Source organism: Hyperolius riggenbachi, chromosome 2, assembly GCF_040937935.1.
Source record: "Hyperolius riggenbachi isolate aHypRig1 chromosome 2, aHypRig1.pri, whole genome shotgun sequence".
In the NCBI taxonomy this organism is placed as follows: domain Eukaryota; kingdom Metazoa; phylum Chordata; class Amphibia; order Anura; family Hyperoliidae; genus Hyperolius; species Hyperolius riggenbachi.
In genome coordinates, this window is record NC_090647.1 from 216,138,964 (window position 1) to 216,164,569 (window position 25,606).

A 25,606-nucleotide genomic window follows, 5' to 3' on the forward strand; every position below is an offset into this window, starting at 1 on the left:
CAGACCCCCCCCCCCCCCCCCCCCCCCCCCCCCAATTATCCCTTGGACACTACTGAAAGTTTCTCCCTCTAACGCGACATTGTGAGATTTCCATATTGAAAGCTGGAGGATTCTGGAGTGGTAACCATGAAGCAGAGTGGGTATCTGCCACAGCAAGTGGTTTATATATTTGGCTATATAAAAGGATAACTGTAGTGAGAGTTTTTTTATTTCCTCTTAATCAATACCAGTTGCCTGGCAGCCCTACTGCTCTATCTGACTCAAACACTGCTGTGATTGAATCACATCAGAAACAAGCATGCAGTGAATATTGTCAGAAACACCTGATCTGCTGCAAGTAAATAAATATGGCAGCCTCCATATACTGTATACATTTGATCACTACAATTGTCCTTTAACAGTGGGTGAGAGTACTGAAACAGACAGCAGTGGTCACATGACTGCAGTCACTTCTTGGAAACAGAGGTATTTAACCCCTTCCGTTCCAGTACTCCCTGGCCCCTTTAGGACCAGTGACTGCTGGTTTTTAAAAAAACAAAACAAACGGCACTTACCGTCGCCACGCCGCACTGACCCTCCGATGTCCCGTCGCTGTAGTACTCTTGCTCTGCCATCGTTATGACGGCAGAGCTCCCTGAACTGGTCAGAAGCAGATTTCATTGGCTCCTGACCCTCTCATCAATGGGAGTCAATTTGATTGGCTCACAATGATCACGGGGTCAGAAGCCAATGAAATCGCTCCTGTCCGGCTCAGGAAACTCTGCTATCATACCAACAGCAGAGCGAGGGGGATGCAGAGGTGAGAGAGCGGCGCGATAGGCAGAAGCATGTGGTGGGGAGGATTGAAATCTACACCCTGGCAGAGATAACCGGTGCAAAACAGGGCGTAGATTTCAATCAGCGTGGTCTGGAAGCAGTTAAAGCAACAGTGTACTTATACGTGCGTGTGCTTAAACTGTCTAAAAATGTGGACCTGATGAATAATGCAACGTACTCACCATTTTAAAGGTGCGTACACCTCTTGATTTTATGTCGCCCGTCGGGGATGAGGACCTTATCCCCTAGGGTTACATCGCTGGCCAGCCTGTACAGACGCGTGTCACTCAATAGAACGAGAATTACCACACATTCGACCCCAAAGCATTGCATGCACAGCATTTGCGATTTATGCAAATCGCAAAGCTGCAGTGAAAATTATCCCATTGGGATACATTAGCAGCAGCGCTTTGCTGATACTTGAGTGCTTTTCAGCACTTTGCTGATCGCCGGGATCAGCAAAGTGCTGAAAAGCACTCAAGTGTGAATCAGCTCTTACTCTGTGCTTACCCCGATACAGAGCAGTGGTCAGCACATCTGTGCTTACCCCGATACAGAGCAGTGGTCAGCACATCTGTGCTTACCCCGATACAGAGCAGTGGTCAGCACATCTGTGCTTACCCCAATGAGGAGCAGTGGTCAGCACATCTGTGCTTACCCCAATGAGGAGCAGTGGTCAGCACATCTGTGCTTACCCCAATGAGGAGCAGAGGTCAGCACATCTGTGCTTACCCCAATGAGGAGCAGTGGTCAGCACATCTGTGCTTACCCCAATGAGGAGCAGTGGTCAGCACATCTGTGCTTACCCCAATGAGGAGCAGTGGTCAGCACATCTGTGCTTACCCCAATGAGGAGCAGTGGTCAGCACATCTGTGCTTACCCCGATGAGGAGCAGTGGTCAGCACATCTGTGCTTACCCCAATGAGGAGCAGTGGTCAGCACATCTGTGCTTACCCCGATGAGGAGCAGTGGTCAGCACATCTGTGCTTACCCCAATGAGGAGCAGTGATCAGGACATCTGTGCTTACCCCGATGAGGAGCAGTGGTCAGCACATCTGTGCTTACCCCAATGAGGAGCAGTGGTCAGCACATCTGTGCTTACCCCAATGAGGAGCCGTGGTCAGCACATCTGTGCTTACCCCAATGAGGAGCCGTGGTCAGCACATCTGTGCTTACCCCAATGAGGAGCCGTGGTCAGCACATCTGTGCTTACCCCAATGAGGAGCCGTGGTCAGCACATCTGTGCTTACCCCAATGAGGAGCCGTGGTCAGCACATCTGTGCTTACCCCAATGAGGAGCAGTACATCTGTGCTTACCCCAATGAGGAGCAGTGGTCAGCACATCTGTGCTTACCCCAATGAGGAGCAGTGGTCAGCACATCTGTGCTTACCCCAATGAGGAGCCGTGGTCAGCACATCTGTGCTTACCCCAATGAGGAGCCGTGGTCAGCACATCTGTGCTTACCCCAATGAGGAGCCGTGGTCAGCACATCTGTGCTTACCCCAATGAGGAGCCGTGGTCAGCACATCTGTGCTTACCCCAATGAGGAGCAGTGGTCAGCACATCTGTGCTTACCCCAATGAGGAGCAGTGGTCAGCACATCTGTGCTTACCCCGATGAGGAGCAGTGATCAGCACATCTGTGCTTACCCCAATGAGGAGCAGTGATCAGCACATCTGTGCTTACCCCAATGAGGAGCAGTGGTCAGCACATCTGTGCTTACCCCAATGAGGAGCAGTGATCAGGACATCTGTGCTAACCCCGATGAGGAGCAGTGATCAGGACATCTGTGCTTACCCCGATGAGGAGCAGTGATCAGGACATCTGTGCTTACCCCGATGAGGAGCAGTGATCAGGACATCTGTGCTAACCCCGATGAGGAGCAGTGATCAGGACATCTGTGCTTACCCCGATAAGGAGCAGTGATCAGCACATCTGTGCTTACCCTGATAAGGAGCAGTGATCAGGACATCTGTGCTTACCCCGATGAGGAGCAGTGATCAGCACATCTGTGCTTATCCCGATGAGGAGCAGTGATCAGCACATTTGTGCTTACCCCGATGAGGAGCAGTGATCAGGACAACTGTGCTTATCCCGATGAGGAGCAGTGATCAGGACATCTGTGCTTACCCCAATAAGGAGCAGTGATCAGCACATCTGCGCTTACCCTGATGAGGAGCAGTGATTAGGACATCTGTGCTTACCCCGATATGGAGCAGTGATCAGCACATCTGTGCTTACCTTTATAAGGAGCAGTGATCAGCACACAGAGCTCTTCTATTCTTTGTTGCAAACTGTCTTCCTCTACTAAGTACTGTAAACCAGCACTAGAATAAGTAGTAAAACAATTCTATACTGTTACAAGCAGGCTCTGAGAAATTCTACCATATACCTAACCACCACTACAGGGTTCTCATTGTGCTGAATTCTGAACTTCAGCACTGTAACCTGTAATGTTGATGTCAACTTCTGGCCAGATAAGATATGCACTTTGCACTGAGGGATGGGAGCATAAAAGGTCAGATATGGAAGATGGAGTAAAGTCCAAGTTCTAGGAAGTGACCTCCTGGTTTCATGGAATCACTCGCCACAGGAAAAATACAGTCCAATGATTTACAGCTAGGCAAGTCAGAGAGGAAACATAAGAGATTTAAAATGTTGGCAATCTGCAGTAGAATCGTACAGCATATGCTTGAGATATTGTAAATCACAGGTGTCAAACTTAAGGCCCCCAGGCTGAATGCGACCCTCCTTGCCATTTTCTGTGGCCCTCAAGAGTGTCAAACGTGCATCATTGTAAGCAGGTACAGAACACTACGACACTGCCTTCCCATCTAGAGGAGCACACCAGTGACAGTTTCTGGATGAAACATGGTCAGTTTGAGCCGAGGTGCAGCATCAACCCACGGGACACCCCTCCTGCTCCAGAATTCAACAACCCCCCTCCCCCATATGGGTGGTAGAACACACACACACACACACACACACACACACACACACACACACACACACACACACACACACACACACACACACACACACACACCATTCCCCACAAACCTTCTGCCCAGATTTCAGATTAGAGCAATGAGGCAGTGTAAGATTTACCATCACCAGCCATGCATTGGATCTCTTCTATTCTTTTCAGTAGCTACATGCTCTGTGCTTCCATACCTCATTCTTCCAATCATGTGACACGCATTTGGAGCTAGAGATATGCAGCATGGAACATGTGGCTGTCAGGAAGATCAGAGTCCCAAAGCAGCACTGGAGCAGGTAAATATTAAACTGCTCCACTGCACTACTCTGCAGAAGAGGGAGGAGTGCATAATAAAAATAATTTTGTGTTATACATTCTCCCGTCATCTAGAGGTAATCCACCTCTTTATTTCTGAAGTCATTTTTAACTAATTTTTCTACCTCCTTGGGTGCCTCTTAACCTGTTGTACAGTTGTCCCACCCCCCTGTCTGTAGGGACCCGTGGTACACTGTGGCCTAGCCATAACTGACCGCTCCCTGAATGTTGGGTATACCAGAGTGGAGACAGGTTTGTGAATCTCACTCTTCCTACTTGGATGGTTGCCCTCCTTTGTATCACTTTCTTGCACCTTTTTGCCATATTCACCTGCATATTGCACTATTGGGCTCCCTTTGTCTGTTTATTTTTCATGGGGTCACGTCACCTCACGCTATTCACCTTCTTCCGAAAAGTATTACACAAGTACATTGCCGAAACTCCAAAGCAATGCACCTAAGGCCTGGATCACAGCAAGAGCACTTTTCAAAGCACCCACGTTTTGAAAAGCGCTTGGCTAATGCAACCCTATGAGGGTGTTCCCACAGCAATGTTGTGATGTTGTTAAAATTGCAAATGCGCTGCATGTAGCACTTTTGGGGACGTTTCAGCTTTAAAGAGACTCCGTAACAAAAATTGCATCCTGTTTTTTATCATCCTACAAGTTCCAAAAGCTATTCTAATGTGTTCTGGCTTACTGCAGCACTTTCTGCTCTCACAGTCTCTGTAATAAATCAATGTATCTTTCCCTTGTCAGACTTGTCAGCCTGTGTCTGGAAGGCTGCCAAGTTCTTCAGTGTTGTGGTTCTGCTAGGAATTCCCCATTCCAGGCCCATCTATGCACACTGCCTGTGTATTATTTAGATTAGAGCAGCTTCTCTCTTCTCTTTTACAAGCTGGATAAATCGTCCTCTGAGCTGGCTGGGCTTTCACATACTGAGGAATTACAGACAAGGGCAAAGCTGTTTGCAGGAGAAAAAAGAGCAGCCTGAAACTTCAGTGCATGAGAACTGCAGGGAGAAAGAAACACACAAATGATCTCTTGAGATTCAAAAGGAAGGCTGTATACAGTCTGCTTGTGTATGGATGTATTTTCTATGTGTGGACATACTGTACATCAACCTACTTCCTGTTTTGGTGGCCATTTTGTTTGTTTATAAACAAACTTTTTAAAACCGTTTTTAACCACTTTTAATGCGGCGAGGAGCAGTGAAATTGTGACAGAGGGTAATAGGAGATGTCCCCTAACGCACTGGTATGTTTACTTTTGTGCGATTTTAACAATACAGATTCTCTTTAATGAATGTGCAAAAATGCAAATTGATTCAAAAATCACTTTGCAAAATCACAATCGCAAGCGCTTTTTGGCGTGAACTAAGCCGTAGAAGGACTTGGGCATTGTGTGACTTATGTAACAAATTAGTATTACAAACATAACTTTGTGGATAGACGTCATTTCAATGTCATGGAATGATGTGCCTCAGGGAATGGCTGCTACACTGAGTCAAATCTACTGGGCTTTAATACAAAATCCTTCAACCAAAGTGTTTGACAACAGTCAGGTTCAGCAGAAGGTCACATTAAACTGATACCAATTGCTACTTGATGCAGATGGTTCTTAACCTGCACCTAGATCCTGGGAAATAACACATACAGTAATAAGGCTTGATGTGTTATAATGCATGAAGCATTTGTGCAAACAGCTGGAAGCATGAAATACCTGCAGTCATTCTCATATACAGCTAGGAAGTCAAAAGTAGAGACAGACTTCCTGTGCCAAATATACAATATGTGATGTGACTCCTAAGTAAAAATAAAAAATGATACTTCCATATGCATTTACCTTTTCAAGCACATTTTTGACACAGTGTTGCTTTAAATTGCAGGCATGTGTCAGATGGAGCAGTCATGAGCAGCAGAATGCACCTCAATTTACAGGTTTCCTGCAATTCCTAAAGTCCTAAACCCACGATTGTGTTGCAACGCAGGTGGCTGTGCACTCGTTTTACAGACATGTAGGGTATGTAAAAACACAAGTAGTTATTTCAGATAGTATAACCAAACATGAAGGGCTGTAAAAGTTAAAAAGGAAGTCCAGGTAATTAAATAATGTGTTACATGCAAAGTATGTAAATCAGGCATTCTATAGTATGCCTAAGGCCACATCCACAGTGGGACATTGCGTTATGTTCCCTGTACAACAGAAATGCAACAGAATTAAAGCCATACATACACACACAGTGAGCAAACGGCCAATGAAAAGTATGCTTCCCTGTACCTGTTAATGCAGTGCATTACCATACTGCATGCTGAGCGGATCGTTCAGAAGCAGCCTTATCAGTCTGCAGTTAGATTGTACACACGCACTACTGTCGGGAGAAGGACCGCCCAGCGGGAGGGTCTGACAGACCCGTTGTTCTCTTTAGTAGTGCGTGTGTACGCACCTTTACAAAGCGTCAGTTATGCCGCAACACACCACTGTAATTGTTACCACTGTCAAGCTGCTCGCTGGGGTCAAAGGCTACAATGTTTTATATTGCGATTAGCTTTTTGCTTTCTACACAGACTGATGTCATTACGGAAACCAATACAGTATATGGTTATCAGTAGTTAAAGGGGAACTATGCCGAATACATACTGTACATGTAAGATGTGTATTTATCCTAGAGTAAAATGCACTGACATTTCATTTCTTCCCACATAGCACTTATATTATGAGCTCTAACCTCTTATGGACAGATTTTGGGCTAGTACCTCTCAAGTTATATAAGTTACATTAACTTTCAAAAGCATCTGATGAATACCAGAATAGTGGCACATAAGTAGGCAGGCCAGCCGGTATGAGGTTATGAATGACCCTACAGTCCCTATCTCGTTCGTTATCTGGGGACTACCACCTGTACTGCAAAATGTATCACATTGTAAGATTAATTTTGTTTTGAAGCCATTTCAGGCTGATTGCCCATTTGTGATTGCAAAATCAATCAAAACGCTAAAGGGCTATTTTGCAACTTAAAACAGAGCGATTCCAAATCCATTTAGAGGAAAAGTGATTTTGGACCATCTCTTTCATTTATTGAATCGCTTCGAAAAAGCTGCAGGTTCCGCTTTGCAATATCTGCAAATCGCTATGTGGGGCCCGCTACACTGACTTTAATTACCGTAGTGCTTTCCAATGAGTGGATAAAAGCACTCTAGTTATAGCCTTATGGTGCCCATACACGTACAATACAAACGTTCTATTTTCCCATTTATTCAACTAAAACAATAGAATGGAAGTCAAAAAAATATTTTATATTCGATCTAACAAAATAATTGACAAAATTATCTATTCGAAAAAAACATTGGACCATGTATGGAAACCATTACTCAGATCTGTGGTCACGTTTATGACTATAGGAACATGCTGACTGATCCAATTCTCCCTGATCACTAATATAAGGGTTATACAACGTTCTCCCCATTCCACATGAGCACTGTGTTGTGTACCCATCAGTTTTGCATTTTGAGAGCATAACGATTTTTCTGACTGAAAATTTTTTTTATTAATAAAGAGAGAATCTCATCTTTATTTTCTTGTCATATGAGAGTTGCCCTTATTAGTGTTAACTGTAGATGCAAGAAGGGACTGTTTCCGGCTTACTGCATTAACCAAAAGCAAATATTTGCCTTCTGAGCAGCAGAAAAATCAATAATTCCAGCTACCATTCTTTACCAGACCAGGCGTAACCGTGCTAGAATGAATTAACGTGGAACTTTAAGCTCTTCTGCGCAGGGAGCCATTTCCCTGCTGAGTTAGTCATTGTAAGGGTGAGTAAATAGAAACGATTCTGGTTGTAAAATGGAAAAATATACTTTTTTTTTTTAGGAGGAGGTGAGGGAAGGGGACACTGAACGTTACAACTGTTCTGACGCCAGTGGTAAACAATGACGGTTCTTTAACCACTTGAGGACCTAGGGCTTTCTACCCCTTAAGGACCGGCCACTTTTTTTCCATTCAGACCACTGCAGCTTTCACGGTTTATTGCTCGCTCATACAACCTACCACCTAAATGAATTTTGGCTCCTTTTCTTGTCACTAATAATGCTTTCTTTTGGTGCTATTTGATTGCTCCTGCGATTTTTACTTTTTATTATATTCATCAAAAAAGACATGAATTTTGGCAAAAAAATGATTTTTTTAACTTTCTGTGCTGACATTTTTCAAATAAAGTAAAATTTCTGTATACATGCAGCGCGAAAAATGTGGACAAACATGTTTTTGATAAAAAAAAAAACCCATTCAGTGTATATTTATTGGTTTGGGTAAAAGTTATAGCGTTTACAAACTATGGTGCAAAAAGTGAATTTTCCCATTTTCAAGCATCTCTGACTTTTCTGACCCCCTGTCATGTTTCATGAGGGGCTAGAATTCCAGGATAGTATAAATACCCCCCAAATGACCCCATTTTGGAAAGAAGACATCCCAAAGTATTCACTGAGAGGCATAGTGAGTTCATAGAAGATATTATTTTTTGTCACAAGTAAGCGGAAAATGACACTTTGTGAGGAAAAAAAAAAAAAAAAAAAAAAAAGTTTCCAATTCTTCTAACTTGCGACAAAAAAAATGAAATCTGCCACGGACTCACCATGCCCCTCTCTGAATACCTTGAAGGGTCTACTTTCCAAAATGGGGTCATTTGTGGGGTGTGTTTACTGTCCTGACATTTTGGGGGGTGCTAAATTGTAAGCACCCCTGTAAAGCCTAAAGGTGCTCATTGGACTTTGGACCCCTTAGCGCAGTTAGGCTGCAAAAAAGTGCCACACATGTGGTATTGCCGTACTCAGGAGAAGTAGTATAATGTGTTTTGGGGTGTATTTTTACACATACCCATGCTGGGTGGGAGAAATATCTCTGTAAATGACAATTTGTTAATTTTTTTTTACACACAATTGTCCATTTACAGAGATCTTTCTCCCACTCAGCATGGGTATGTGTAAAAATACACCACAAAACACATTATACTACTTCTCCTGAGTACGGCGATACCATATGTGTGGCACTTTTTTGCACCCTAACTGCGCTAAAGGGCCCAAAGTCCAATGAGTACCTTTAGGATTTCACAGGTCATTTTGAGAAATTTCGTTTCAAGACTACTCCTCACGGTTTAGGGCCCCTAAAATGCCAGGGCAGTATAGGAACCCCACAAATGACCCCATTTTAGAAAGAAGACACCCCAAGGTATTCCGTTAGGAGTATGGTGAGTTCATAGAAGATTTTATTTTTTGTCAAAAGTTAGCGGAAAATGACACTTTGTGAAAAAACACAATTAAAATCAATTTCCGCTAACTTGTGACAAAAAATAAAATCTTCTATGAACTCGCCATACTACTAACGGAATACCTTGGGGTGTCTTCTTTCTAAAATGGGGTCATTTGTGGGGTTCCTATACTGCCCTGGCATTTAAGGGGCCCTAAACCGTGAGGAGTAGTCTTGAAACGAAATTTCTCAAAATGACCTGTGAAATCCTAAAGGTACTCATTGGACTTTGGGCCCTTTAGCGCAGTTAGGGTGCAAAAAAGTGCCACACATGTGGTATCGCCGTACTCGGGAGAAGTAGTACAATGTGTTTTGGGGTGTATTTTTACACATACCCATGCTGGGTGGGAGAAATAACTCTGTAAATGGACAATTGTGTGTAAAAAAAATCAAAAGATTGTCATTTACAGAGGTATTTCTCCCACCCAGCATGGGTATGTGTAAAAATACACCCCAAAACACATTATACTACTTCTCCCGAGTACGGCAATACCACATGTGTGGCACTTTTTTGCACCCTAACTGCGCTAAAGGGCCCAAAGTCCAATGAGTACCTTTAGGATTTCACAGGTCATTTTTGTTTCAAGACTACTCCTCACGGTTTAGGGCCCCTAAAATGCCAGGGCAGTATAGGAACCCCACTAATGACCCCATTTTACAAAGAAGACACCCCAAGGTATTCCGTTAGGAGTATGGTGAGTTCATAGAAGATTTTATTTTTTGCCACAAGTTAGCGGAAATTGATTTGAATTGTTTTTCTTCACAAAGTGTCATATTCCGCTAACTTGTGACAAAAAATAAAATCTTCTATGAACTCACCATACTCCTAACGGAATACCTTTGGGTGTCTCCTTTCTAGAATGGGGTCATTTGTGGGGTTCCTATACTGCCCTGGCATTTTAGGGGCCCTAAACCGTGAGGAGTAGTCTTGAAACTAAATGTCGCAAAATGACCTGTGAAATCCTAAAGGTACTCATTGGACTTTGGGCCCCTTAGCGCACTTAGGGTGTAAAAAAGTGCCACACATGTGGTACCGCCGTACTCAGGAGAAGTAGTATAATGTGTTTTGTGGTGTAGTTTTACACATACCCATGCTGGGTGGAAGAAATACCTCTGTAAATGACAATCTTGATTTTTTTACACACAATTGTCCATTTACAGAGAGATTTCTCCCACCCAGCATGGGTATGTGTAAAAATACACCCCAAAACACATTATACTACTTCTCCTGAGTACGGCGATACCACGTGTGACACTTTTTTTTGCAGCCTAGGTGCGCTAAGGGGCCCAACGTCCTATTCACAGGTCATTTTGAGGCATTTGTTTTCTAGACTACTCCTCACGGTTTAGGGCCCCTAAAATGCCAGGGCAGTATAGGAACCCCACAAGTGACCCCATTTTAGAAAGAAGACACCCCAAGGTATTCCATTAGGTGTATGGCGAGGTCATCGAAGATTTTATTTTTAGTCACAAGTTAGTGAAAAATGACACTTTGTGAAAAAAAACCAATAAAAATCAATTTCCGCTAACTTTTGACAAAAAATAAAATCTTCTATGAACTCGTCATACACCTAACAGAATACCTTGGGGTGTCTTTTCTAAAATGGGGTCACTTGTGGGGTTCCTATACCGCCCTGGCATTTTACGGGCCCAAAACCGTGAGTAGTCTGGAAACCAAATGTCTCAAAATGACTGTTCAGGGGTATAAGCATCTGCAAATTTTGATGACAGGTGGTCTATGAGGGGCCGAATTTTGTGGAACCGGTCATAAGCAGGGTGGCCTTTTAGATGACAGGTTGTATTGGGCCTGATCTGATGGATAGGAGTGCTAGGGGGGTGACAGGAGGTGATTGATGGGTGCCTCAGGGGGTGATTAGAGGGGAAAACAGATGCACTCAATGCACTGGGGAGGTGATCAGAAGGGGGTCTGAGGGGGATCTGAGGGTTTGGCCGAGTGATCAGGAGCCCACACGGGGCAAATTAGGGCCTGATCTGATGGGTAGGTGTGCTAGGGGGTGACAGGTAGTGACAGGAGGTGATTGATGGGTGTCTCAAGGTGTGATTAGTGGGGGGAATATATGCAAGTAATGCAATGGCGAGGTGATCAGGGCTGGGGTCTGAGGGTGTGGGCGGGTGATTGGGTGCCCTAGGGGCAGATGGGGGTCTAATCTGATGGGTAGCAGTGACAGGGGGTGATTGATGGGTAATTAGTGGGTGTTTAGAGGAGAGAACAGATGCAATGCACTTGGGAGGTGATCTGACTGCGGGTCTGCAGGCGATCGGATGGTGTGGGTGGGTGATCAGATTGCCCGCAAGGGGCAGGTTAGGGGCTGATTGATGGGTGGCAGTGACAGGGGGTGATTGATGGGTGATAGGTGATTGGCAGGTGATTGACAGGTGATCAGTGGGTTATTACAGGGAAGAACAGATGTAATTAATGCACTGGCGAATTGATAAGGGGGGGTCAGAGGGCAATCTGAGCGTGTTGGCGGGTGATTGGGTGCCCGCAAGGGGCAGATTAGGGTCTGATCTGATAGGTAAAAGTGACAGGTGGTGATAGGGGGTGATTGATGGGTAATTAGTGGGTGTTTAGAGGAGAGAATAGATGTAAACAATGGATTTGGGAGGTGATCTGATGTCGGATCTGCGGGCGATCTATTGGTGTGGGTGGGTGATCAGATTGCCCGCAAGGGGCAGGTTAGGGGCTGATTGTTGGGTGGCAGTGACAGGGGGTGATTGATGGGTGATTGATGGGTGATTGACAGGTTATCAGGGGGGATACATGCATACAGTACACAGGGGGGGGGGTCTGGGGGGGGGTCCTGGGGAGAATCTGAGGGGTGGGGGGGTGATCAGGAGGGGGCAGGGGGCAGGGGGGGGAGATAAAAAAAAATAGCGTTGATAGATAGTGACAGGGAGTGATTGATGGGTTATTAGGGGGGTGATTGGGTGCAAACAGGGGTCTGGGGGGTGGGCAGGGGGGGGGGTCTGAGGGGTGCTGTGGGCGATCAGTGGGGGGGGGGGGGCAGATCAGTGTGTTTGGGTGCAGACTAGGGTGGCTGCAGCCTGCCCTGGTGGTCCCTCCGACACTGGGACCACCAGGGCAAGAGGCAGCCTGTATAATACACTTTGTATACATTACAAAGTGTATTATACACTTTGTAGCGGCGATCGCGGGGTTAACATCCCGCCGGCGCTTCCGTATGGCCGGCGGGATGTTACGGCGGGTGGGCGGAGCCAGTTGCCGGGGGAAGCGCGCGTCATCAATGACGCGATCGCTCCCCCGGCATAGGAAAAGGACGCAACGCCCTAAGGCGTATTGCGGTCCTTAAGGCATCCACTTTGCCGCCGCCCATGGGCTGTGGGCGGTCGGCAAGTGGTTAAGGGTGTGTTCTATACATACTTTGTACTTAAACTACTTTGCAGGGGGTAGTTTCTTCTGCATGTCAGCCACAACCCAAAAACAAACTGGTAGGTTTCCACCCACCAAACTGGCTGAAGACTGTAGCAGGGTCATAGCAGATATAGCAGACTGTAAACCTTTCACATGGATAGCTGTTGATGTGACTTGCTCCATATACCTTGTAAAGTTGTCGCCATACAGCTACATACCTGCTCTCATAGAGCCCTTTCTTGCTAACCGCAGAAGTCCTTTCTTTTTCAGGATGAAACTTCCTCCAATGAAAAGACTTGAGCTGATAGCCAATATGAGCCCAATATAAAAGTCATATTTTCCTTTGTCCTGGCTCATCTTGATGGTGGTTGGTCTTATCACATTGGTGTCTGTGCTACTGAACCAGATGCATTGATAGACGGTTGCAACAAGTTCTTACGACTCCACTACCACATCTGCAATTATCAATAAAGAGACATATATTTGATCAGAGTTATGTGCTGCAGGGAAAACAAAAAATAAGCTACAAAAACTAAAAAAAAAAGGTAATTGTACAAAGACCAATCTCGACTATGTACCCCAAATCGCCACTGTTTATAACAGCCTGGCTGATGTAAAATCATAAACTGCTGCTTAAACCTAATGCTGACAAACAGGGACTTCAGCATAGGCAGACATATTAAAACATATTTTTGGTCTAAATAAATATTGTTGTGAAAGTTGAAAAGGGAGAGCATAATCAGCCAAACTGTTCTTGCACACACATGTTCCTGACATTGCTATGACTCTAGGTGTGTGAGGCTGTGGTGAAGGCTTGCACAAGCTGACATGCTCAAACATTTACTAATAATACAATGGGAAGAGAACAGTACACAGATCTATGAATAAAAATGATGTACCGCACATACCAATCAGATTCCTGCGTGTCAAATTTATTGCCATGATACAATATAAGTGGTAAATGATCTGTATATTTTCACCTGCCACCTTGCACCACTAGGTAAGGTGTTGGCAGGATCAGTACGTGAGTCATGTTTGTATAATTTTATTCTGCACTGGGCACTACAAAGCTAGCAGCTTTATGGTGCAATAAATATCAAACAAAAGTCGACCTTATCCCCTGCAAATTGTATAGTGTATTGCTAGCATTAGATGTATGAAAGATAAAAGCTTTGTATGGATTTCTGATCTTGGCCTATTAAGAACACAAGTCTGCTGTTTACTGTAGGGTGACATTTATAGAAAAAGCAAGTGAATACTTGGCAGCAGTCACAATCCAAACAATTATTTGGTTTAATCACTGGCTCTACAAGAAAGTCCATACAATCATTTGTAAGTTTCCCTGTGCGCTGGGAAATAGAAACCGTAGACAGGAACATAGCACCAAACTACATGTAAACATAACAGCAGCTTAGTGATAGCAAACAAAATTCTCCAAGGCAGATGCAAGATCATTTAGGGCTTATTCACACTATCAGCGTTTGCCGATTTTTTTTTTATTTTTTTTTAAGCGCTGGCAATTTTGCAAATTGCTCTAAAAGCGCGTAATAATTACCTATGACAGTGTTCACATGTGAACGTGCTACAAGTACCATTTTCTGAGCATTTTGGCTCAATGGAAGGCATAAGGAAATCTCAAAACGCATGAAAAAGTGGTTTGTATAGTGATTTCCAGAGCACTTTGATGAACAAATACATTGTATTTGTTCATTTCCGGGTCAAAGAGTTCACTTCCTGACTGATGTCAGCTCCACGAAGGCGCTAAGAAAAGCGATTTTCTGAGCGCAAATCGCAGGGAAAAGTTCTTCAAAAATCACAGAATAAACTGATTAGCGCTGGCGATGTGTAATTTAAGCAAGGCCTTAAAGAGTACCTCCTTTCAGAGTAATAGTAGCCAGGCTGGAAAGCAAACACCCTATTTTAATATCCTGAATAATCGCTATGTAAAAAATTGTTGTTTCAGCTGTTGCCACAACAGCTGAAACTTTGGTCAGTACTTCTATAAAAAAGAAAAAATGGTCAGAGGGGCCTACAGCTGTACATATTGACAAAAGCTTTTTCTCTGCCTGTATATGCTGTACATACATCACTTGGCAGGGGAAGAGAGTATACACCCACACAAAAAGTTTCTAAATTCTGCAGATTATGCAGTTGGGATGTTAGAGCATCACAATTTGGACCCATTTGCCTCATGCATTGGGGAGGAAAGCAGTGGTAGAAAAATCTGTCCATATATTGTAACCCCTTTGTTGCCAAGCTCTCACTCCCAAAATACATATCTTATGGCAAAGCCATAAAGATCCCCTAAACTATGTATTCCCTAAAAAACACAAAGCCTGAAGAAATAAAATGTAGTGTAATTTAGTATGTTACCTGATCATTGCATTAAGGATAACTCCATTAAAAACACAACAGAATCATTAATGTTGCTTACAAAAACAACAGAATCTGCAATATGTCGCTTAATATAAAATTTGAGCCTGTGTTTAGTTAAAGTAAGGAAAGTCACTTCAGCTTTGATACTTACCTCAGTGAAGGGAATGCTCTGGAAATCATAGAGCCTTCCTGTTCCTCCGTCCGGGCCGTTGTTCCAACACGGTCTCTGGGTGTAGCTATCCTAATGGCTTTTCATAACTCCTTAGGCAATCTTCAAAACTATGCATGCATTAGCAATACAGATGCACTTGTCCTCATAGATACTCAGGGATGTGAGCATTTCTGAGAACTGCCCAGGGAGTTCATAAGAACTATTCGGTGGAATACCTACAACCAGGGATGGTGCTGGAACAAAGGGCTGCATGGAGGAACATGAAAGCGGTTCTGAAACTAGAGCATTTCCCTAGGGTGCCGTGACGGGCTAGCCAAGGAAGGGAGGGTGGGTAGAAGAGTATTCTTCCCAGGCCACCTCCTTTTCCTGGGACAGGGTCGCTGATTACTGGAGGTTGGGGGAAGAAAGGCCTCTGACTTTCTCCCAACCCTTTCCTGTGCCCCCTTCTGTGTCCCATATCTGCCGAATACGACACAGGAGTGGTTCTTTAGAGTCTCACCTGCTCCTCGACACTAGTCAGCCATTCTCTACTTCCTGGTTCGCCTGCATGTTGCTGGTGATGAGGATGAGCTGATACCCTGTATGTACTGATCCACCAGTGCACCGTACTCTGCAAATAGGGGACTCAGGAGGGGGTACTACTAGACCCCCAGGGAAGCTATTTGGCAATGGGGGGTACAGTTAGACCAACAGGGAAGATATCTAGGAGATAGGGCTTATTATTACACCACCAGGGAAGCCAATTGGGGATGGAGATACTACTAGATTCCCGGGGAAGCTATTTGGGGATGGGGGTACCATTGGACCACCAGGGAAGATATCTGGGGATGGGGCTTATCATTACACCACCAGGGAAGCCATTTGGGGATGGAGATACTACTAGATTTGCAGGGAAGCTATTTGGAAATGAGGGTACCACTGGACCACCACAGAAGCTATTAGGGTATGAGGGGTATTACTAGACAACTCAGGAAGCTATAGAGCAGGTGTGGCTGTGGGTCGCGCACGTCACTGTTCAGCGCCTGTCATGTAACAGGCTAAAAGCAGAATTACTCATTTTGTAATAGTATAAACTGTTCTCAGCGAAACTCTTTAATGAAAGAAAACATTCAGTAGACGTGCTGTATAAAGACTAATAACTTGGCACATGGGGAAGTAATCTTACTCACATATGTTATCAAGATGCAACAGCAAAACAATACTTCTGCTGTGCCTCGTAGCAGCGAGACTAATTATCGAGATGCAGCTATCGAAGGTGCGACGTCACCCCAGGGAGTGTCACAAGAAAGTACATAACCAATTAAGAAATCACTCCCTTGGCAGCAGAAATAATAATATGCACACGCAGGAAAAAATAATAAGCAAAGGAAAAAAACTTAAATTGTTTTAAAGCCGATTAAGGGTCAGCAATTAAATTAAAGGAAGGTACTTCTCTTAGGAATAAGAGACATGGAATTTTGAGACGCCAAAGAAGCCAAGCATGTGAATATAAAGCACAGGGTGTCATGCTGACTGAACAAAGTTCACATTTTCAATGCTGTAACTGCAGAAAAATTATATGGTTAAAATAAACCAGCAGTGCAGGTTGTGGAAATAACCATAAAAATACATCAGTTCATTACCAGATGGATCATAAAGGTAGACTAAGCTGCCAAGTCCTAGTCAAGGATGGAAACTCCTTGCATGTGATCCGCAAGTCAAATAACTGGACTTCCTGTACTGTATCAAACACACCTTGTTACTATTTTTGTAGCACCAACTGCTTTCAGCTGTTACCGCCCCAGTTTAAAAGTACATGCACTTCCATAAAAGAAATGCTCAAAAGAATTTAAGGGAAAAAAAATCTCTGGACACATTGCAACACATACTGCATTATTGATTGTGGACCTGTGATAAGATAATACACGACAGCAGAACTAAAAGTGTATATGGAATCAAGAGTTGTGAGCCTCCATACCACAACACCTGCTGTTCTGGAGTATCTTACCCTACTAGCTTTGCCCTCAAATGCACTAACTTTAAACATAATGAAAATCAGCACTGTTACTTAAATGCACAATAGTCTGAGGAAACTTGTTTTCTACACATCCAGGCTGTACTTTACCCAGATCTGGGTACAATAAGTACTCGTTCAGGAAAGCTTTGCAGTAGGGCAAGCTATCACTGAGATCCCTATGGACTCTTTCAGATGGATGGAAAAGCTGCATGCATGTTGGGCAGCAGGCAAATGGCAGCATATGTAACCCCAGACATGTCAGCCTTAGATATGCAATGTGACTCAGTGAGGTGGCTGCCTCTTCAATGCCCATGCCAAGCTTAAGATGATGCATGGGGACTGCTGACAGGCAGTGATTTAACCTCCCTAGCCTCCTGTGTTAAAGCCTAAACCAGTTGCATTACGGAGTTGAGGAAAATTGGAGAACTCAAAGACATCCTAGGTTGTAATAACGAATACAATTAATTGTAAACCTCTTTGTAAGTTATGTTAGAATCAGCAGGTGCAAGTGGAAGCAACTCACCCACTCACCTGTAAATTGGTAGAATTGTGAAACACCACCCGGCAATTGGCAAAATTACCATGGTGTCTTTTTGTCTTTTGCCTCAAAGTAATGCTGAAGCTCTGTGGCTAAGCCCGCCTACATTATGGTGACCCCCCCCCCCAGGCTCTGCAGCCACCTGTTAGGCCACAGTTGCTGAATCCGTTACCTTCCCCTGGCACCCACTGATTTATGGTTGAACAAAGAGGTTTAAATTAAAATGTATTGTTCATTACAACCTAGGTTGTCTTTAAAAGATTAGAAAATTGTAGAAGGAATCTTTTATTCAACTGTCTGATGGTAGATGGCAAATATTTTCATTCTTCCACTGAGTTATATCAGAACACCGCTGGGTTGCTTACATTTCAGTAAATTAAACATTGTGCAGCTGATGTACTGTAATAACTTGTATTCTACAACCTTAGAGAATTAATGCCATTTTAAGGGACCCTAAGCAGGACCAAAAAAGCCCTAATGAACTTACCTGGGGCTTCCTCCAGCCCCTCATAGTCTGCAACGTCCCTCTGTGTCCTCCAGGCTCCCTCCGTTCTTCCCCCTGTGGCTCTGTTAGAGCGACAACTTCGGCTGAAGTTGCCGCTACTGCTCATGCGCGACCCCTCCGCACGCCCATCGTCATAAGTTTACTGCATGCGCAGTACGCTTTTGGCGACAGGCGCATGAGTGAGACGCAGTGTTCTCCCCAGGGTCTTTTTCCCGGGTGCTCCACCCAGCTAGTTTTGGTGAGCACCCGGCAGTCATTGGCTTATCTCCTCCTCTGCTGTGAGCAGAGTTACGCACAGAAGCACTGGCCCTGCATTCTCATCTCGCCCCACCCAGCTACTTTTTCATGCCACCCAGCTGAAAAAAATGTCTGGGGAGAGCACTGGAGACGGGTGCGTAGAGGGGCCGCACATGCACAGTAAAGCTGACTTCAGCCAAAGTCGTCGCTCTAACAGAGCTGCAGGGGGAAGAACGGAGGGAGCCTGGATGTCACTGACTACGAGGGGCTGGAGGAAGCCTGAGTTAAGTTCATTATGGCTAAGTTCTTACAAGTACAACGGAAATACTGTAAGACAGCAGAGTACAACTTATGACACGAGTGATATGTTAAAATTAAAGCAGACCCCTCTGTTGTGCTGCTGTCAGCCCCATTAAAGCCCTCTACGGCACATGTGCAGTCCCATCTGCGCGCCTCCTCAACTGCAGTCCGATGGCCAGGTGGGAGGCGTGTGGCCAGGAAAGCACATGTGCCATAGCGTGTGACAGAACCAGTGGTGAACTTCAATGGGGCTGATAGCAGCACAAGGAAGGCATCCAGGAGATCATCCATTGAGCTGTAAAACTAATGGGGCTAGAAGAAGACCAAGTAAGCCAGTTTCCACTGCCTGGATGCAATTGCATCGCACTGCATATAATCATGGGTGACTTCCGGTTGTCTTCTGCAAGTCCGGATGTGGCTGTTTCTGCCAAGGGGAATTAGATGGGTGCTGCGGATATCTGCAGCATACAATCCATTATTTCTCCTGGTACAATTGTGAATGAAAATTTACATGCAATGGAAACCACTCCATTGACATGCTTTGGCTTCAGTTGCGATGCAAATTCACGGTAAGTGGATACAGGACCTAAAAGACAACTTTTCCCCGTCTCAGGTACACTTTAATATTAGACTGCAAATGATGCAGCCCTACCACCTGGTCTGCAATATCACTTTTCATTAACTGTATGCTTCAATGTGTGTCACATTGCACACCTATCGCCTATTGCGATTCTTCCTCTCTGCTGCAATTCTGTTTTTAGAGGGAATGCAAAGCCCCATACTACTGGTTCATTGCATGTGCCGTTTCTCCACCCCCTGCATTGGTGCAAAAGACCAATGTAGGAGTGCCCCTCAGGTCAAAGCAAATAAGGGGACTCTTTGGGAGTGGGACTGAAAGTGTACCTCAACTCTGGAAGCATTTTTTAAACTAATGGGTATTAGCATGTTCTCTTTTGAAGCATGGAACACAACTTGCTTTTAATTTGTCTTTGTGAAGTAACATTCCTGAGATATTGGCATTTCCTGCAATTTTCTGTCAGTCTACGGATTGGATGTGGGATTATCATTATTAGTTTATAACATATTCCATGGTGCTGTATGGAGTAAGAAACAAACTCCACCACACAATACTACAGACAATGGTATATACAAATATAGACGTTGGCACACAATACAGAATTGGTGGCCATTATTGTCATTACAGTGACAAACGTAACTCGATTAACAAAACGTATAGCAATTTCCAAGACAAAAAGAATGTCTGAGGAATGGGACTACCTGGAGACAAAGTGAAGGGTTGCGACTTGTTATGCTTCAGAGGTGAATGTACAAATACATTAATTAAAAAAAGATAACTAGTATACAAATACACCTTTAGTTTAGGCGGAATTCAGACCCAAAAGTTTGTTTCCCTATGCCTCAGTGACAGCACTACTAATGAGTAATGGAAACGCCCCTTTCACTCCACTGGACCAATTAACTATAAAATTCTGGCTCAAGCCAGGACCACCTGTCTTCTGTCCTCGCCTGCGCAGGACGGGACAGTTAACTCGAGGCCGTTTCTATGTTTCTTTTAACCCTCACCGGCCTCCTGCGAAGCCACCCTGCATGGGCACGTCTTCTAACAAAGCCCTAGTGGAAAAGCTCCGTGCTGCTGCTCTTGGGGCAGTTTTCTTCTACTCACCCGGAGTTTTGTGGCCTCTAATTGTGGTCCTATCGGCTTCCGTGTGCTCCCTTCTTCCCTGTTCTATCCTCCTCACTGTACGTCCTCCATACTTCCCCTTCTCTGGGCAGTGCATGCTCAGTCTGGGCGTTCCACGGTGGAACGCAAAATGTTATAACTTCCTCCCTCATCTGGGATTGGAGGCGTGGTGGGAGCAATGTTTACTTTACCAGTTCGCTGCCTACCAGAGCGCACTGTGTAGGCAGCACTTTAGTAATTGCTACTAGATAGAGAGCCCTGCAGCGTCAGGTGGGAAGCCTGACCTCCTCAGCCGCCGATTTCTGCCTCTCTCCTCGGTATCTCCCCTCTCTTTCATTTCTTGCAGCCAACTTTTCACTGCTTTCTATGGAGCCCATAGCACCACCTACAGATCAGCAGCATATTAACAGGCCAGGGGGACCCAAAAATGTATTCTGCATTATTATCAGATCTATTTATTAGTCCCCTAATATGTCACTCAAGAATCTGGTTTAGGCTTCTTTTATGCTAGGTAACACAAAAGGATTTGCTGTCACATTTACTGTCAGATCAAATATTTTCAACATGTCCAATCTGATTTCTGATCGAACACTTAAAGTGAACCTTAAGCCAGAAAAAAAAAGTTTTACTCACCTGGGGCTTCTACCAGCCCCCTGCAGCAGTCCTGTGCCCTCGCAGCCACTCACTAGTCCTCTGGTCCCCCGCAACGCGTACAAAAATATGCGTTGCCGCATATCTATGTGCTCGTAATGCGGCAACGCGTATTTTTGTACGCAATAGCGCTAATCACAGTCGGGAATGCGGAAAAAGCTACGCGTGGCCAGTCCTGACGGGCCTGTCAGCAAATACGAAACTAGCCGGCAGCGGGGGACCAGAGGATTAGTGAGTGGCTGCGAGGGCACAGGACTGCTGCAGGGGGCTGGTAGAAGCCCCAGGTAAGTAAAACTTTTTTTTTTCTGGCTTAAGTGTCTCTTTAAGTCCAGAAGGACATAGCCCTATAGATACAAATGTAAAAACATGATAATTTTACTTATAAATACAATTCGGATTAAAAGATAGAGTTCCACAGTCGTGAATACTCCCCTGTGTAGGTCTCAAAATGAGAAAAATGATTCACAACGTGGTGGTCTTTGCTTATCCCCCTCTGCTGCAGTAAGAAATACTGGAGCGAGGTGTAGCTATCCCACGATAAGTGCCTGCACAGTAAGGTGGTCTGTGGGCTGGTCGGTGGATCACTACCTAGTAGATCTAATGAAAGATCAAAATGATGTGTCCACCTAAGGTTAGGTCCCCCCAACAGATCCTTAATGATAGACGGATGGTTTTAGAACATAACAAATAGTGCAAGGTGCTGTACAAGGACATGTTTCACCATAAAGGCTCATCAGAAAGTGTGCTATACATATGTACAGTAGTCACATAACAATCTATATAAAGAAACACAGACCCAGGAGCACCAATGCTGGCTTCTAAAGTTGAAGTGTGCCACGGTCCCACCCCTGTACCAAGGGGTCACAGTGATAAGTAGCTTCAATGACCGGCACCACACAAAGAGTGTTATAGCTCAATCAATTTATTCTGCCATCCAATCGCAACGACAGACTGCTGTTTCGACCATATCTTGGCCTTTGTCAAGTTGCATAAAACAATCAGAACAAAGAAATAGAGTACAACACATAATATCAATACACAGACAAAGCAAGTTAATATGATCTGACCTAAATACAAAAGCACAAGTCGTATTCTCTGTTTAAACCTGCCCTACCCATAGCATCAAGTCTTCTGATCCACCCCCGCCTCCCTGCGTAGGAGTTCCTTTACACGATCACCTCCTCTCCAGGAGTAAGGAACCCCATCGATAGCCATAACCTTAAGTTGAGATACACTATGGCCACACTGAGTGAAATGCTCAGATACTGCTTGCCCAGTAGTATGGTTTCTGATTGCAGACTTATGTGCAGAAATGCGTGTTTTTAGACTCTGTGTGGTCATGCCCACATAGATGTAACTACAGGGACACTTAATTAAGTAGACAACATATGTGGAATCACATGTATATCTTTCTTTAATGTAAAAGGTGGTACCCATTGTTGGATGTTGGAATCTGTTCCCACGCATGGCATTGCCACACATGTGGCATGACATGCAAGGGAACATACCAGGTTTGCCAGCCGGAGCCCGTGCTCCAGAGGCATTCCTGACCCGTAGTTTATCTCTAACCGTAGGGGCCCGACGAAACGACATAAGAGGTGGATATCGAAATTCGGGCACCCGAGGCAAACCGTCACGTAGAATGTACCAATGCTTGCGCAAACTCCTGGCCAATACATCGCTACATACATTGTAAGTCGACACAAAAGGGATGCGGTTAAAAGATCTCGATTTTCGTCTTCGGGTAACCGTCCGTGTATCCAAACATCCAACAGGGTAACCCCTAGATTTAAACCTATTTGACTTTTCAGCTTTGCGAACCTCGCAAGCCTCAATGTCACTTACTATCCTGTCCACTCTTGCATACTGGCTACGGGGGATACTATTCTTAGTACCCTCAGGGTGGAAACTTTGGTAGTGCAGCGTAGAGTTCCTATCTGTGTGTTTAGTATACAAATCCGTGTAGACGGTATTATTGCGTCGACAAACCAGAACATCAAGTAATGGAATACAATCAAGGCCCCAATTCACAGTGAGTTTTATCGGTGGGCACTGCTGATGGACTTGTCGGACAAAATCGTCCAAGGTAGACCGCGGCCCCCTCCATATGCAAAACACATCATCTATGTATCTCCACCAGCATACAGAGTGTCGGCGGAACAGGGGATTGAGGTATACAAAGGTCTCCTCAAATAACCCCATATAGAGATTTGCATAGGGGGGGCCACGTTTGATCCCATGGCAGTTCCACGTCTCTGGCCATAGAAACGCCCCTTGTATTCAAAATAGTTGTGCTTCAACACAATTTCTAACAACATAACCAGAAACCTCCGTTGTTCACCAGTACAATCGGAACAGGTCATCAAGTACCAATCAATAGCCTCTACACCTCCATCGTGTGGGATGGAGGTGTAGAGGCTTTCCACATCCAAGGTGACAAACGTCATTTCATCATCAAGACATGACACTGACCGCAATTTGTTGAGAAACATCCCTGTATCTCTCAAGTATGAGTCCACAGATTGTACAATCGGCTGTAAAATTCGATCTAAGTATTGAGCCAAGGGAACAAACTTGACAAAGGCCAAGATATGGTCGAAACAGCAGTCTGTCGTTGCGATTGGATGGCAGAATAAATTGATTGAGCTATAACACTCTTTGTGTGGTGCCGGTCATTGAAGCTACTTATAACAATCTATATCACATATTTACAAATATACAACCCCCCCATCATCAATATAGCCCCAGTCAGAGCTGAAGAGCCCCATCTAGCACTGCCATACATATAGAGGAGGAGAGAGGGCTGGAGGTGAATGCCCAGGTGTGGCGGAGGTGGGCCCTTAGCTGCCCACTTTATGTTGATAGACATGTTGCAGGGTAATGTCAAATTATAAGGTCTTACCTATACATCGTATCTGGGGGTCTGTGGGAAGGATGATGGTTGTGGTGTTCCACCCAGATTGACACCCTCTGCTGTCCCTTCCGCCCCAAGTGGGAGGGCAGGTTTGGCCAAGGGGAGGGTTCGCCGCCATCCAGGCATGCCGGTTGGATAGCGCTATTATTCAAACGGGCGTCCACTATACCAGCAAATTAATTGTATAGGCGGCAAGCGGGCGGTGATGTCACTTCCGCTCGCGCCGTCATCCATTTACTATGTATACTGCGCCTAGAGTGCAGCATGCGCTCCAGGCCTCGCTTTGGTGCCAGTCAGCGCTGTTCTCTGTAGGAACCAATTACCATTTTGCAAACCCGCCCGCCGTTTTTTTCCCAGACCACAAGGTGGAGGGCCGGCCGGCCGACCGCAAAATGCAATCAGATTCGTAGAAGATTGCCCCACAAAATGCAATGAGATTAGCAACAGATTTCCCCAAAAATGGAATCAGATTGACAGCATATTTCTCTACAAATGCAATGAGATTGGCAGCATATTTCCCCACAAATGCAATGAGATTGGCAGCAGATTTCCCCACAAATGCTATGAGATTGGCAGCACATTTCCCCACAAATGCAGTGAGATTGGCAGCACATTTCCCCACAAATGCAATCTTATTGGCAGCACATTTCCCTACAAATGCAATCTTATTGGCGGCAGATTTCCCCACAAAATGCAATTAGATGTGTACTTTCCAGTGCCCTAGGCCTGCTGTCACCAAGAGACCCCCCCCCATCACCAAAAAACATTCTGTTCACTGGTTTGAATGGGCTCATTTTAGTTGTGCTGCTCTGCCCCCCATTCAACAAATAATTCCTGTAATTTGCGCTCCTGCCCGAATGTGCACAGCAGCCGATAGTGTACTTGACAAATGACACTGATGTATGATGGGTACTTGTCAAGAATGCATAGCACTTTACCGGCCTCGGTTGCTGTGCACATCTGGGCAGGAGCGAGAAATTACAAGGAGCGCGAGTGGCCAGAGCATGCGCTGCTTCTTTGTCCTCTGTGCGACTGGCTGCTGTCGGAGCCACAAACAGGTGACAGGGCAGTGCAATGGAGAGAAGCCCATCCAAAACAGAGAACAGGTAAGTAGCAAACATCCTGTCAAGTCCCACTTTGGATGTTCTGTTGTAATTACAGTGGACCTGAACTCAAAACTTCCTCTCTGCTCTAAAAGATATGCAACAACATAACCTTTAAAGAAAAAAAATTCTTTGTCACAGCTGATATAAAGCCTGCAATAAATCTGCAGTGTGTCTACTTTCTGCTTTCATGGAAGCAGACATATCATTAACATCTTGTGCTTTCAAATGAGCTTAGATGTTGTGGCAGTCAGGTGACACAGTGTAGAGATCAAATTACAACTTGTGATTAGACACAGATGAGGGA

General features: G+C 44.9%; 1 protein-coding gene across 2 annotated transcripts in view; it reads right to left on the reverse strand.

Annotated features, from left to right (window-relative positions):
- The window catches only part of NIPA2 (NIPA magnesium transporter 2), a 31,943-nt gene extending 11,002 nt beyond the window's left edge, over nucleotides 1-20,941 (reverse strand). The window contains exons 1-2 of one of the 2 annotated variants that reach the window (XM_068268130.1): nucleotides 20,614-20,941; nucleotides 13,024-13,260 (exon numbers count right to left, since the gene is read on the reverse strand). In XM_068268130.1, coding sequence (XP_068124231.1) covers nucleotides 13,024-13,162 — 139 coding nt within the window. In that variant the 5' untranslated portion in view covers nucleotides 13,163-13,260; nucleotides 20,614-20,941. Of the gene's footprint in view, nucleotides 1-13,023; nucleotides 13,261-20,513; nucleotides 20,589-20,613 lie in introns of those variants that run through there. The other variant, XM_068268131.1, reaches the window with a different exon arrangement.
- Nucleotides 20,942-25,606: the final 4,665 nt, after the last annotated feature.